This window comes from Monodon monoceros, unplaced genomic scaffold, assembly GCF_005190385.1.
Source record: "Monodon monoceros isolate NGI ecotype Baffin Bay Population unplaced genomic scaffold, NGI_Narwhal_1 Super_Scaffold_6, whole genome shotgun sequence".
Taxonomy (NCBI): domain Eukaryota; kingdom Metazoa; phylum Chordata; class Mammalia; order Artiodactyla; family Monodontidae; genus Monodon; species Monodon monoceros.
In genome coordinates this window covers 32,877,866-32,890,009 of record NW_021703783.1, presented here as the reverse complement: position 1 = coordinate 32,890,009, position 12,144 = coordinate 32,877,866, and the positions used below count along the sequence as shown (strand labels likewise).

At 42.1% G+C, this 12,144-nt stretch overlaps 1 protein-coding gene across 2 annotated transcripts in view; it reads right to left on the bottom strand.

The window, feature by feature from the left end:
• Nucleotides 1–10,894, bottom strand: part of TMEM117 (transmembrane protein 117) — a 529,726-nt gene extending 518,832 nt beyond the window's left edge. Inside the window, exons 1-2 of one of the 2 annotated variants that reach the window (XM_029206691.1) lie at nucleotides 10,627–10,894; nucleotides 1,180–1,484 (exon numbers count right to left, since the gene is read on the bottom strand). In XM_029206691.1, the coding sequence (XP_029062524.1) occupies nucleotides 1,180–1,456 (277 nt within the window). In that variant the 5' untranslated portion in view covers nucleotides 1,457–1,484; nucleotides 10,627–10,894. Of the gene's footprint in view, nucleotides 1–1,179; nucleotides 1,485–10,626 lie in introns of those variants that run through there. The other variant, XM_029206692.1, reaches the window with a different exon arrangement.
• Nucleotides 10,895–12,144: the final 1,250 nt, after the last annotated feature.

The following is a 12,144-nucleotide window of genomic DNA, read 5'->3' as shown; positions in this document are numbered from 1 at the left end:
ATACCCACACTAGGTCACCTATGATCTTATAATTGCTAAATTCAAAGTTTCATTGCTAAGTTCTCTCCCTAATTGACCCAGTAGCAGTTAAAACTTTCTTTCTCCCCATAGCATTTATCACCTCTTTGCATTTTATACATTTACTTGTTTAGAACCTTTCTCCCTCCTGTAGGATGTGTTTATGAGGGCAGATACCCTGCTTTTTTGATTCGATGTCTAGAATAGTGCCTGGCATAATAAGTAACCAATGAATTTGTTGAATAAATTGCACCCACCTCCTGGCCAAAATCGATTGGTCCAGAGGTAGGAACCACACCCAACCTGGGTCAACTTCGTTTAAATCTAAGAGTTTAAACTTGGGACCAAGAGTCAAGCCAGTCTGTCTAAGTGGATGTAAACTGATCTTCAGTGTGAAAGGAGAATAAAGCAGATATGAGAGAGAAGTCGAGACAAAAACATCCTGGTAGAATTCAAGCCCCTGGTTCCATTATCCCATTTATCAAAACAAATTCTACTCTTGGTCTCTGTGAAATATCCCAATACCCGTATAGTAAGTTACCTTTTAAACTTAAACAAATTTAGTCTCTTTTTCTGTTGCTTACTACCAAGAGATTCCTTACTATAATACTGTTCTGTGGTTGATCAGGCTCAAAATAAACATTCTAAAGCCAATGTTCAAAAACAAAAAAAAAAAAAAGGAAAGAGAGAAATGAGGGGAAAAAGTTAAGAGTTCCTGTTCTAATTCCCTGAATGAACAATATGTGTAAATATATGGGCAATGGTTAACTTACTTTAATGAGAATGTGGTGTGATATGGAAGCATTCTCTTTATGATTTACAAACCTTTTATGATATCATACTTAGGTACTACTTATGGGAAAAGAGCTATTTACATGTCTTCTTTAAATAAGATTACACATACAATCATTTTAGATGTAACACCATTTTATAAAATTAAGTTTAGAGCTAATTTTACCTCATGCTAGTATTCCTAAGGCCATAGAAAAGTACACCGTTAAACACGGAACAGCTGAAGAACCAGAGCTACAACAGCACATAACTAATTAAGGCTGGAAGGCAAACTGAAATGCATTCTAAACTGGCATTTAGAAATAACAAAGCTCTATCTTGGAGTATAGAATTAAATAATTATCTGCATTACATTTCATGAGTACTTACCAAACAAACGCTGATGGAACAGAAATTTGCCAGCTATTAGTCCTATGAGAATGGCAAGTAGCCATAGAAGCACCTTCAAAAGCCTCCAGCCAACTTCTCTAGGGTATTTATTTGTTACAAATGAAAAACAGTTTCCAACAACAATAACGTTGGCTTCTGTTTGGCTATGAGAAACTGGGTCCTCCGCAAATATTAAGAAGTTAAAGAAGATCACCAAGTAAGCCACAATCAACCGAGACCAGGGATGCTGGAAATAATAACGGAAGTCTTTACCCATCCTTCAAAACTTCAATTCCGTAGTTTACCTGCATAAGAAAAGATACACAGGGTTAGGGCAGAAAAACAAGTAGTCTCTGTCTTCCTGTTATCTGTTCAGATTTATAACAGCTCAATAGAGAGGTATTTGGAAAAGACCTATTCCTATTTATGGCACCAAGACAAGCCTGAGATTGAGGATTGTCCCTTCCCCATCATCTCATCATACCTCTGATCTATGGGGATTTAGGAAAGAAGGAGCGTATTGGAAAGAGTAGGGGGAGAGGGAGGGACATGAGAGGGCAGATCATGGTCCAAAATTGGGATGATGACTGAAATCATAGGTAAAAATCATCTCAGGAGGCAATATACAGCAAAAAAAATAATAATGCAACACTCTTCCTCTTTTAGATTATCATTTTTATGTTACAATCATAATACATATCATTTAAAAATTAAAGCAATGTAGAGGTAAACCGAGGACGTATTAACAAAATATAAACATCCTCCTGGGCTTCCCTGGTGGCGCAATGGTTAAGAATCCACCTGCCAATTCTGGAGACACGGGTTTGAGCCCTGGTCCAGGAAGAACCCATGTGCCGTGGAACAACTAAGCCCTGAGCCCTAGAGCCCGTGCTCTGCAACAAGAGAAGACACTGCAATGAGAAGCCCGCGCACCGCGCCCGCAACAAGAGAAAGCCCGCGGGCAGCAATGAAGATCCAACGCAGCCAAAAATAAATAAATGTATCGATTTATTTATTAAAAACAAAAAATCCTCCTCTGACCAAACCCCTCTCCTCAGAGTTAAGGTCCCTTAATAATTTGATGGATATACTTTCAGACCTTTTTTTTTTTCACATTGACAAAAATGTGTGTGTGTGTGGGCTTTTACAAAAATGTTCACAGTCTACTTGCCAAATAATTTCAACACAGAATACGGTTCATGAAATAGCTAAGTCTATGGCAGAGTAGTTGCATGTAGGAGAGCTTTTAGGCAACTCTGCTTGTGGGAAGTGAAGAGGAAGGGGAAGATTTCAGAGGACATACCCAAATTGGAGGTTGGGGGATCAGTAGGATTTTTTCCCCAGTGAAGGAGGCAAGGATGCTCAATCTAGGCATGTGCAAAGGCACAGAGGCATTGCAAAATATGTGATATGCCTAAAGGGCTAGGCCCTAACGTGGATGTACACTTTGAGTACAGAAGCTTTCCTAAAATGCTGATGTCCAGGCCCTACCCCCTAAGTCTTGCTCAGCTCCTCTCTCTTTCCTCTTTGGGAGCCAGCCTGCCCATAGGAACACAAGCCTGTCTAGGTCCATCAGGTGTGGGACTGGGTGATTCAGTCTATCTAATTCTGGGGTTCAGTTTTGGTGAGCCCATTTGGTGCTCAGACTAAGCTATAGTTCTTTTTTTCCCCCGCAAGAAAGCTGATTAAATCTGAGGTAATAATAATAAAATTCTCATTTTACACGTGGCTAAAAATACAAGGAGCAAGTCAAAAACCTGAAGTAACTTGAAGTCAGTGGAAGATCTGAGAATAGACTCCAAGGCTGGCTCCCAAGTTCCAGTCCAGCATTCTGGGCTGATGAATGTCAAGTAAACCCACTATCTAAGCTAATGAAGACTTGGCTTAGCTATTTTAGAAAAGCTATGTAAACACACAAAACAACTGGCAGTAAAATTTAGCACAACAAATAGTTACTGTGCCTTGGATTCTAAACCTTCTAAGCAATTACAAGTCCTTTGTGATCTTCATGAATACTCCAAAATATCTGTTCCCAGCATCTGTAGCCCAGATCGCTAAGGAATGGTGATTTTTTTTTTTTTTTATGTGAGGTTCATCACCCAAAGACCTGTGTGGTTCTCACACCAAAGAGAGCAGAGAAAGTGATGAAGAAAAAAACACATCATGCATTTTCACAGTATTCAATATGCTAGAAGGCCAGAATGGGTCAGCTGTCAACTTGATTTTATGCAACATCTTTGGAAATGTCGAAAGACCACTATTAGAAGAGAATACATAGAAACACCTCAAGGTCAATGAGTCTTGAAGCAGGAATAGTTCCTACATGCCCATCAGAACTGGACAGGGGTGTCAGTTAACAAGTTAACAGGTTTCTACATTGCTTCTCCTACCAGTGAGGAATTCTGGTGTAATTGTCCCACCACCTCCCTTCCCCACCCACACACAAGCAAGGCAGCAGGATTTAGAACACTGACTACATATAACCCTGATTGTTTGTTAAATAAATGCTTTGTGGAGAGTTGGCATATACTTATTTTATTGTTGCTGTTGTTAATTTCAGAACCTTGCTTTGTGGGCTATGTAATGTCCACATGTCCAAACTGAATTACAACATTCAAACAATTTGGAGACAGCTGTTCCTCGCCAATATTTATATTGTTTCAAGAGAGAGAACTATAGTACTGAACAACAATCCTGCCCTAGTAGAGATCCTAATTCCCACAGCATGCTATGAATGCTACTATCATTCCTATGTTACAGGTAGGAAAACAAAGGAGCAGAGCAGGTGCTGCCTACGTAATTTGCATATCTAGCGAGTGGAAGAGCCAGCACTTCAATCAAAATCCATTCCTAGCCCTTGATCTAATATACCACAACAAAGCCGGAAGTGTTTGTTGCAATAAATAGTTCCCATCATGTTTACAGCTTAGTCTTCATCTCCCCTAACTAGATTCAGTGACTTAGACACTAGCTTAGTGAACAGGATCATTTGGTCTTTTTATTTTATGCTAAACGTGGTTATTTATTCTTGCCTCATACACTAAAGGGAAGCGATGTATTCTAGAGGGTCCCAAATTTCCAAACCTACATCATAACTTAAACAACACCTGTGCTTATCTCCACTTCCTGACTTCGTACACAAGGTCGCCAAAAGTTTGCCAAGTGATCTGGGCCTGTTATCCAGAGCACCAAAACTGCTTTCCTCTCTGTAGTTCCCATAAGGCGTCCTGATGATCAGTACAACCATTTGGTGACTCTAATGTTAACAATCCAGGATTGAGGTGGTTCAAATTGACAATGCTCCACTGTGTACACAGTCTAAAAATGTTTTTTAATTTTTTAAAATTCAATTCTGCTACCACAGTTGAGCTTTTATCGTAAACAAATGTGCTTTTATCGTAGCTCTTAGCAGATCACAGTGAAATGATCTGTTTTTTATGTGTTTGTCTCCCTCACTAGAACACAAAGTCCCCAGAGAAGGGGCTGTTTACTTTCAGAGCAAGCAAAGTGCTGAGCTCATAGTGGGTAATCAGTAAGCACCTAGTGGATAAGCTGAGCAGAGATCAGTCCCCTCATTTAGGTGAGATAAGAAGGCAGAGCAATCTGCCATTCCTTCCACTAAGGGAAGAGAAGAACAGCTGAGTCCAAAGACTGCAAGGATGACTCAGCCAGGAACAAGCACTGACACACCCCATGCCCACCCCTACAGTTCCTATGTCATTTCAGCCCCAGGTTCTGCACTGTTATCATTATTACTAAGGCTAACATTTATTCAGGACTTAGCATATAGCCGACACCATGCTAATGAGCTTTACAGACATCTCATTTAAATTTCATAGCAGTCCAATGAAGAGATAATCTATTGTAAGCAATGTTGAAGCTGAGTTTAGTAACTTGCATGACAGAACAAAACAAGCCTATGCCACAGCCAGCATTCACATCCCAGCTACGTGGCTTCAATATTCTATGCTACACCTTCCCCACGCGAAGACAGACATTCCAAAATCTTGCCCTTTTCATGTTGTTTATAAAGTTCCTAATAATAAAGCCCACTGCTATAAAAGATTCAAAGTACTTGTAGGATAAATGAGTCTACTATTACTCTTCAAACTGACTTGGTAGCATGATCAGAAAGAACTGGGATTCCTCGAATTTTTTCCTTCTCCTTTGAGCATCAGTATAAGTAGTTGAGTCTATCTGATTGTCCTTTTGCGACGCATCACTGATATTCATTCTGTGATTTTCCAACTCTGCTTAGGGAGAACACTGCACCTCTGAGAACTAGGCTAATTCACACGATTCAATTCTCTCTCCTGATAATATCATCATTAGGTAGATGCCCCCATCAATACCTGGGAAGCCTCTGCTTTTTCACATAATAGCAGTGACAAAGATGATGGTTAACTACAGGCTTAAACTTTATATACTGTCTGATAATCCATAGGCCTTCAGTCATGGTTTCCAACTCTAGAGGGACTAATATTTAGAGTAGATATTAGAAATGTCATGCATTTTACTACAAGCCAGTATTTCACCTGGTACTAAAGGCTAAGAATGGAAAAATGGAAGGTAGGGTAATTACACTCAAGTTGGGAAGATCAGCTGAGCAAAGGCACAGGAAAGGCTATCTGGGACAGGCACAGAGATGTATCAGTAGTTCTGTGTGGCTGGAACATAGAGCACTTGGGAGTATCCTGGGAGAGTTAAGGATAATTTGGGGCCGGTTCAAAGAAGATTATACAAAAGTACTGTTCTGTATTTTACTGAGTAGACACTATGGATTCAAAGTTTTCAGATCCGAAACTGTTTGGAGCAGGGTTTTAAAAAGATTTCTCTGCCAGCTTGGAAAATGATCCACTGGTATGTGGCATGATGAAAATGGCAAGACTAGTTTGGAGGCACCTCCAACAGTTTACGTAAAAGATAAGCAGGTCCTGGACCTGGACAACATCTATGCCCTAATAATTGTTGTAATAATTTGTTTGATTACACCAAGAGTACCCTGCCTTCCTTACTTATTAGGATTTTTACAAATAAGTGAAAATACTCAAGGACTTCAGGAGTATGAATTTCATGTTTCCTCAGCAGGAACCCTGGCTCAGGTGATACTTTTTGCATAATGACAAGTATCATCAAGATAGAGCGTATCACTTCTATTTTAAAAAATTTATGAATGCATATGGCAAAGTCCTTGAAGAACTAATAAAATATGCTATACAAAATACATTGTTACTAGCCAAGTAAAACTCCCTCAGAGCCCAGCTCTGCTAACGTAGGTCTTAGCATCTAGTGATACCTAACCAGGTAATAACATCGTTTTCATTGTGGAGCACTATTCTAGGATAAAAAAAGAATTTCTCCAAAGTTTTTGAAGCTCCTTGGTATTTATGTCTGAAAATTCACCTGTAACCCTTCTTAGCTCTTGTCAAAGGGCTTATTAAAGATGACTGCGCCTGTACTCTGCCAAGAGTGTGAACTTTATTCCAGCACCTTGAGTCTAATTTCCTAAAAAATAATGTTTAAAAAGACTTCTTGTGCTTTATTTTTTGCAGTATGCACTTTGTGCAGCAGACAGCTGTGTTTTGGACACTTCTTGGCTGTATTAGTACAAGACAAAGTTAAAGGGTATTTTCTTCAGTTACCTAGCTATAGTATTATGCTAATGTATGTAAAGTTCCTTGCAGTTAACAGAACACTTTTTACAATCATTTCATTTAATCCCTAGGAAATCATCGCTTTTAAAATTGCCTATCAAAAGGGCAGACAGAACTTTAAATTATTTAATACTGTTTCCTTAAAAGATAAATAACGATAGCCTATGTTTATGTCACATTTTACCTCTTAGTGTTCTTAATGGGTGAAATCACACCTTTAGAATGACTTTATAGAAATGATCAAAGGAATCAGGAAGGCAAAACAAATGGCGGTGGGAGGAATATGGTCCAGTTCTACCTGACCCTGCTACTCACTAGCTCTGTGGCCTTGAGGGAATCCCTAACCGCCCTGAGATTCCATTGCTTCACCAGCAGAATCCTAATGCAAGTACTTTCCTCATGGGGTTGTAGTGAAGACTAAAGGAGATTTCATTTGTAAAGTGCCTAGTCACTTTCAGGAACTTCCTACCCTGAGGACCACTATTAAAATACAAGTGTCTCTTGGTCATTCCCATTAAACATGAGCATGAAAATAATATCAACTCTATATTACATTTACTGAGTGCTTTTCACATGCTACTCTCAGTGTCAAAGGATTTTAATATAACAACATAAAGGATGAATATCTTCCTTAATTTACAAATATTGAAAATGAGGCTCAGAGAGGTCAAGCTACTTGTCTAAAATCATACACAGAAAGTGGTGAAGTCCACTTTTTGTTAATTCCATGCTAATTCCATAATCTCTTCATTCATTTGTTCACGATTTACCAATTGCCTATTTGTGCCAGGCACTGGCCTATGTGGGAAGGTTACTAACAGACAACACCCCTGTTGCCCTGCATCTTAGAGTCTCAACTGAGGGAAACAGACATTAAACAGAGAAAAATGAAACACACAGTATTTTAGAAAGTTATAAGTTGCTGGAGAAAATTAAAACAGGAGAAAGTTAATAGGGGGTGTCAGGAGTGAGGGAAGTTGAAGAAGCCCTCACTATAAGGTGACAATTGCCCAGGCATGAAAGAAGGAAGCGAGGCAAGCAGATATCTGGGGAAAGAGTGATCCAGGCAGAGGGAACTCCCAATTGTAAAGGCCTGTGCTGGGTGCATGATTAGTGCATTTAAGGAACAGCCAGGAGTCTAGTGTGACTGGACAGGGTATGGGTGCAGAGGAGTATGAAAGGACTCGAGGTCTGGGAGGCAGCATCACCACCAGGCCTTGAGGCCATCCTACCATGTGGGCTTCACCCTGTGGGAGATGGGAAGCAGAGGGTGATGCAATCTGACCACTCTGCCTGATGCTTGGAAATTTATCAGATTCTGGACACATTTAAAAAGAAGAGATGACAAGATGTACTGATAGACTGGATGTGGACACGGCCTGGCAAACCCCAGAATGGATTTGCCATTTCCTGAGATGGGAATGCATTTCTTGAGATGAACACTGTTGGAGCAGACAGGCAACATAATGACAACTAACATTTTGTAGTGCTTTTTATGTGCTGGGCTCTTGGCAAGTGTTTTTCATGCATTATTTCAATTAACATTTAGACCAAACCTTCGGATTCACCAGTGAAGAAACAGAGATTTTAAAAGGTTATAATTTGCCCAAGGTCATACAGCTACCAATTGGCAGAAGCAGAGAGAACTATCTCTTTATTACCCCAAAGTCAATACTCTTAATTACTGTGTATTCCCTACCCTGAAAAGTATAACACCTAATAAATTTCCAATGGGGAGGGAGCAAGGGTAAGAATTAGGTGATGATGTGCGCCTAGTAGGCACTCAATAAATCTTTGCTGATGGATGAGTAATGAAAAACTGTGTGATGACGGTTGGATAACAGACCAGCTCTGGGTGAGAAAAAAGCACTGAATATTCCATTCCAGACAGAACAGACTCTGGATAATGGAATATCCAAGTCTATAAAATGAGAAATGTCAGAAGGTGAGAAAAACAAATATATATTTGCCTAGACCAGTCCTGAGGTAAGGATAGGTCTTAGTTTACTATCTTGAATTGTTAGACGAAAAGGCAGGCGGCATGAGGGGATGACACACAGTATTTTTATGTAATGCAAATGCTTAATACAGGTTTTAAAAATACAAACAGCGGTAATAACAGAAGTAAAATTGGAACTTCTTACTTTTAGTCCAATGCAAGAGACCACACAGCCTTTTAAATAAAAATCAACCTTTTAAGTCAATCAATGAAACCACCATAAGTGGCTCTGTACAAATACCAGGATTGTATTTGTGGTACCCTAGCTAATTTAGAGGATCGCATCCATAAATCACTTCCTAGACTTTCTCTTCACATAGTTTCAACCTTTAAATTATGTTCTTCCCTTGTTATTGTCCTTCAGTCTTTGGCATAACAAAGCACTGAACCCATGCAAGTGTTTAAAATAGAAAACATGAAAGCAAAGCAGCTCAGGGGTTCTCTCTGAACTAACACATTAGCCAACTTTCCATCAAAATGGCAAGATTTTGATCAAAATGTCCTTTTCATGTCCTAAAGTTGAAAAATAATCACCAATGAATTCTTTAAAAATATTTAGACTTCCTTTTCATTACATGTGTTGATGATAAAAAATTAATTGCCATGATCATATTCTAAACATAACACCAAATAAAGTAACAGTTAATGAATAAAATAAAATTCATTCATATCTGAAATTGCTTTTAATTGACTGACAGTTTTAAGAAGTAAATTAAGTACAACAAACAAGTACTGGTTTCTGATCACAACGATCAGGTGAAGGTGGGATGGGGTGGGAATAAATATGAGTCAAAATGTCAAAATCCATAATTACCTTTAAAGTACAAAGATTGGGGGACAAGGAATAGAGCTGGAAAGTATAAGCATGGCAAAAATTCAATACTTTACAACAAAAATTGCTTTTACAGGGATTCTACTACACTTTACATTCAATAAATTGGAAGAACTTTTTTTCTGAAGACAAAACAAAACCCTGAAATCTTCCTGGAAGTCCTTCTCTGGATTTCAAACAACATATCATTTATAACTAGGGGGAAAATACATTTATTCAAATACATTTATTCAACATACTTTTACTCGGAAAAAAAATGTTGTTCATGAGACTTCTACCTACACATAAATACTAAAATAAGCATGTGATGTTTACGAGCATCTCTCTCTCATACACGCACACTCGTTTATTGTTCCACAGCGAGTAGAATGAATAAGGGCAGCCAGAGTGGACCCACATGAGTCAAACACACTTGTGGGCCTCTGGCATTTTCAAAAATAGGACTCGACAAATAGCTTTATTAATCACGATGAAGACAGTAAACACCCAAACACTGAAGTTTTGTGGGGTTTGGAGGGGTTTGTTTTTTAAGGCGAACACTCCTGAACTACAACCTGTTAATTTAATTAACGAACAATACTGGGGCTTTTACTCTGTTCGCATCCTAGGAACCCCTGAAGCGAGGAAAGTTCATCGTCCGTCCTGGCGACGACCCTCACCCTCGGATCCCGGTAGTTTGAGGGCCCCCCGCCCCCGCGCCGCCCCGGGCCCTCCTCCTCCTCCTTTTGCTGGAGGGCAGGTGCGCGCCCCCCTCCCGGGCACTGCACTGCCCCTCGGCGCGCCGACCCCGGGAAGGGAGGAGAGGAATCGCTGCGCAGCGGGCCGGGGGACGCGGCCGGGGCCGCAGTCGCGGGCAGGACAAGGAGGCGGCGCGGCTGCGGGCGGCCGGACCGGGAGGGCTCCGCCGCAGCGGGACCGAGCGGCGGGGGAGGCGCGCGCGGCCGCCCGGGCCGCGTACTCACCAAGGGGGCCGCGCGGGCTCTGGGCGTCCGCACTCGGGAGACCCTGTGGAGCGCAGCCCTCCGCCGCACCCGCGGCCTCGCTGGGAAGCGCGGCGAGACGGGCCGGCGGCGTCGCTGCCACCGCAGCTGTCACCGAGCTATAAATACCGGCTCGGCCCACACCCGTCGCCGCCTACGCCGGGGGCCCTCCGCAAAGTCCGCCGGCCGCGGGCCGGGCAGCGGGAGCGCGAGGGCGACAGCGCCGCGCAGACTGCGCCGGCTCCAGCTGTGCGGCAGCTTCCGCAGCTGGAGGCATGGCCTCCCGCCGCCCCCGCCCCTGCCCTCCCGCTCCCTCCTCTCGGGCCCGCGCCGCGGCCCGACTCCAGCCCGCGGGTCTTGCGCCGCAGCCGAGCTGCCCGGGCCGGGCCCTCCTCTGCAGAGCCGGTGGCGGCGGCGACGGGCGGGGACCGACTTCGGTACCCGGAGGGGTAGGGGGTGGCGGCCGGGGGCGGCAGGGCTTCAGCCTAGCCTGTCAACAGCAGCCCCTTCTTCCCGGGGGGAAACGGCCGACTTCTTATAAAACCCACCATCCTGCGGGCAACCAATGAGGTTCCCAGGTGGAATGTCCTCTAAGAGCTGCAAACTTTCTAACGCGGTCGGGTCACAGGGCATCCTTCCTGCTTTTGTCTATTGGTGGCGTGGAGGGCTGGGGGTGGGAAGAGACAGAGCCCGCGACGATCTGAGAAGTCTGAAACTTACTTTCCAGCCTAACTTACACAAAACATATGCTCATATATTCACACATGTACACACTTTTATAAGCAAAAACACATTCATACACACTTAGAAGTGAGCTGCATATGTATACACATATTTATGCACACATATATACGGAAGCACACAGGAGCACAATTTTTAACCTTTTTGCAGCCTGAAGCTCTCAATAAACTATAATTCTATAGTGCTCAAGTGATTCCTTTGCAGCATGCCGGAGGAAGGCCCTCTGACCACATTTAACAGTTTCCTTTCTTCCTGTTGTAGCGTCTTTTCCATTATATATGTGTGTGGCCTTGTTTCCATCCACACCCAATAACAACTGCTACCTCAATTTACAGGTTGCTTATAATGTATTAAAAACTGCTATCCGGCATACTGATATTCCATGCTAACAGAAGTGACCACTAGTTTGTATAGTCAAATGGAAAATGGGATAATTCATATCTACTTAACAGTAGCAAACTTAGGAGGAGAACAGCCTCTCTCCTGGACTGGCAGCATGATTCAGGAATAAATTGGGTAGCAACGGGGAGAGCTGAGATGTCAGCAGATTTTGAGATGGTATAGAGAGAGCCATTCCCAAGTCCTGCAGTGTAGCTAGTGTACACAGGGATCGTTGGGAGTCCACTGCCATACTTCTCACTAGTCACAGTTTGTGATCATCTTATGGAACTCTCAGCATAGTGAAGCTTTCACAAGTTTTCCCAGAAAGTTATTTCCTATGCTAGGACTTTGTACATTTTACTGTGACATTTCTTACAT